General features: G+C 45.9%; 1 protein-coding gene across 1 annotated transcript; it reads right to left on the reverse strand.

Annotated features, from left to right (window-relative positions):
• Positions 1-1,049: 1,049 nt before the first annotated feature.
• On the reverse strand, positions 1,050-2,375 carry LOC115569823 (NACHT, LRR and PYD domains-containing protein 1b allele 2-like). The gene has a single exon (XM_030397989.1). It carries the CDS (start codon positions 2,181-2,183, stop codon positions 1,050-1,052), a length of 1,134 nt encoding a protein of 377 aa, XP_030253849.1. The 5' UTR covers positions 2,184-2,375.
• Positions 2,376-2,976: the final 601 nt, after the last annotated feature.

Genomic DNA, 2,976 nt, shown 5'->3' on the forward strand with positions numbered 1-2,976 from the left:
GATCCAGTGGCGGTTCTAGACCAGTTTTAATAGGGGGGCCAGGTTGGTCTGAGTATTCTATTAGAGGGGCACATACAACCTGGGAAAACAAGACCAATCCCTCAATCAGACGAGGGATACAGTTAATGGGACTTAAACAGTGTTTACAATTTAGACATTTTTAATTGGATAGTAAACTGCTGAGACACTTTATTTCCACCTTTCCCTTCAGTACAAAATCATTGCAAGAAATCTGTCATTGTGTTATTGATGCAGACTTCATGTCGGGGGGCCACAGGGGGGTCCGGACTCAGAGTTACGGGGGCACTGGACCCTGTTGGCCCCCCTAGAACCACCACTGCCTGGATCCCTCATGTTCTGCTCGTGTTCATGTCCACAACCTCAGAGACGCAGTTTAATGGATACAGTTCATTTACAAAAGTGGCTTTCAAGGTATGTGAGTTTTTTTTATTTTATGCTACTTTAATACATTTACTTTTTAATTTCTAACATTCGGTAGCTGTATTTGTTACTTTCTATCAGGAAAAGGTTAAAAATGTATATATTTTTTCCATCTAGCTGTGACAGAAGATGTAGGACAGGTGAAGACTTCTTTTTCTTGGTGAGCACCTGATGGACAAAAACATCAAATGTCCAGTAGATGGAGATATTTTACCAGTTATAGTGCAGATACTTGAAAGGATTGAAGTTCACCTGGCTAAGAAGTGCTTAATTTGAAAAATTGACATTTAACATGATTCATTTCCATGACATCCATCAGCTGAGGAGATTATTCGATACAGCTGGAGAGCAGCCTCTGAAAGGACCAGCAGAGGGCTCCAGACCTCCTCAGGTCTCCTCTCAGGTTCAGCCTGTAAACAGACGGGAGATTCCCCCGAAGCACCTGAACTAGTTCATAGCCTCATCAACAGGAAACTCAGTTTAACCAACCAGCTGAACTCTGTTCTCATTAGCTCTCATGTTGTATGTCACTAAACATTTCATAAGGTACAATATTTACATTTGGTACGACCCTCTTAGACTTTGTGTTTCTAGCTGTTTGTTGAGCTTCAGATCAGCCCAAGATGTTCAGAAAGGAAGGGGTCGACCTCACAGAGGAACTCGATCATCTCTGAACTGGCAGCTTCACCTTTCATCCTCACGGTGTCGATAACAAAACGAGCTTTGTCTCTTTTGTTTTGCATCTCGTCCGCTGACTCCCTCTCAGAATCAGTCAGCACCTTTTTCTCAAACAGTTTGTCCAGCAGACTCTTGAGAACAGGTCCTGATATCCCCTCGATGAAGCTGCTCCGTATGTCAAACAGCTTCTCGTGTGAAGGCAGATTCAGAGCGCTCTGTCTACAGGACTTTGTTAGTCCAGCTGATGAAAGACAAACTCGTCTCTCCCAGACACTGTGTTTGTTGGTGTCTCTCAGAAACAGTTTAATATGTTTCAGGATTTTCTCTAAATCCACCTCAAATGATGTAAAGTAGTTGTCATAGTTGTCACTGTGAAATTTTGCTGTAGTTGGCTGAACTAGAACTGAGTCGTCTTCAGGACAAGTGGACAGTGTGTATTCCTGCCCTGGCAGCAGTTTACAGTGTGGAGATGTTCCTATGTAGAGCTCATCTCCTACTAAGCTCTTCCTGGTGCGTTGCACATTTCGGACCAAAACATTACCTGGCAGCATCAACACATTGAGCTGAGATTCAAGATCGGGATCATCTGCAGGCCTGTAGAACAGCAGAACCAGCGCTCGGACCGGCTCAGGAGGTGAGTCTTCATCCTTGACGTTACCATAACCAGAAAACCCTGAGATGTTGATGATCACATGAGTGTCTGTTATCTTATGAGGGGGGATGAACTCGATGCCCTCATCATTCAGGTGAGCGACTGACAAGAATGGACATCCAGCTGTGGATGGGATCTCACAGTGTGGGAGATGAAGCCGACACACAGACTGCTGCAGACATTTGATGTCAAACAGGGGTCCTGCAGGCTTCTTGTGATGTTGGGCCAGTAGCCTCCTGTCCCAAGAGACAATCCTGTAAACCACGTCCCCTTCTCCCTCCATGTGGAACACCAGGCCCGTCACACTGCACTGGTACAGGCCTGGGCAGGAGCACAGGAACCGGTAGCTTTCATCATCCTCATCAACAGTGATATCAGGTGTAAACTCCTCAAAGCTGCTTTTTAACAGCATGTCAGGTAAGCTCTGTGATGGTCTGAAGGTCTTGTTCTCTGCACAGCTTATTTGACTCAGTGAGGGAACGCTGTGAGAACGAGGCAAACAGCTGGAGCCTCTTTGACTCCAACCAGGATCTGAGGACAGCTGGAGGTGAGGACGGGTCGGCTGGGTGTTTGTGACTGAGGAGATCACAGCTGGAACAGGAGCCTCCATTTTAACCAGGGAGTCACTGTCACCTGCTGATGGGCTTTCAGACTGCACAGACAACTGCTCAAACAAGACATTCAAATCAGCTGAGAGAGCGTGCTCTGATCGAGGGACTAACAAAACAGGATCATCTCTGTCGATGTCACTCTGGGATGCTGATAAAACCACAGTCTCAGGTTCGTCCACTGTTGCCAGGGTGCCAAAGTAACCTGTAAATCTGGACATGTTGTCAGACCTCTGAGACAACAGACTGCCAGGACGATACATGGACGGTTGATGGATAGATCCAGGGGAAGAAGCAGATCTACTTATATGTGGGGATATGAGACCCTTCCATCCCCCCTCTTTTAAACAGTCCGGTTCATATGAGGGACTCATGTGTATAGTGTCACCATAATCAGAAGAAGAGGCAGAACTACCTGTGACGAGGAATATTTGCCTCTCTTCTTCTAAATAGTTGTCTTGACAGGGGGGAATCCTGTCTCTAGTGTCAAAATGAAAAGGGGCTGACCAATAAGTACTAGACCTAGTGAATTGGGGTGTGAAAGGCGCATTAGAATTCCCCCCATTAAAGGTGGACCTACTGTTGCAAACATATTCA

The sequence above is a fragment of the Sparus aurata genome, chromosome 19, assembly GCF_900880675.1.
Source record: "Sparus aurata chromosome 19, fSpaAur1.1, whole genome shotgun sequence".
Classification (NCBI taxonomy): Eukaryota; Metazoa; Chordata; class Actinopteri; order Spariformes; family Sparidae; genus Sparus; species Sparus aurata.

Excerpts from the sequence above, each read along its gene's own strand:
- LOC115569823 (XM_030397989.1), bottom strand. The coding sequence starts at position 2,183 with ATGCTGTTAAAAAGCAGCTTTGAGGAGTTTACACCTGATATCACTGTT.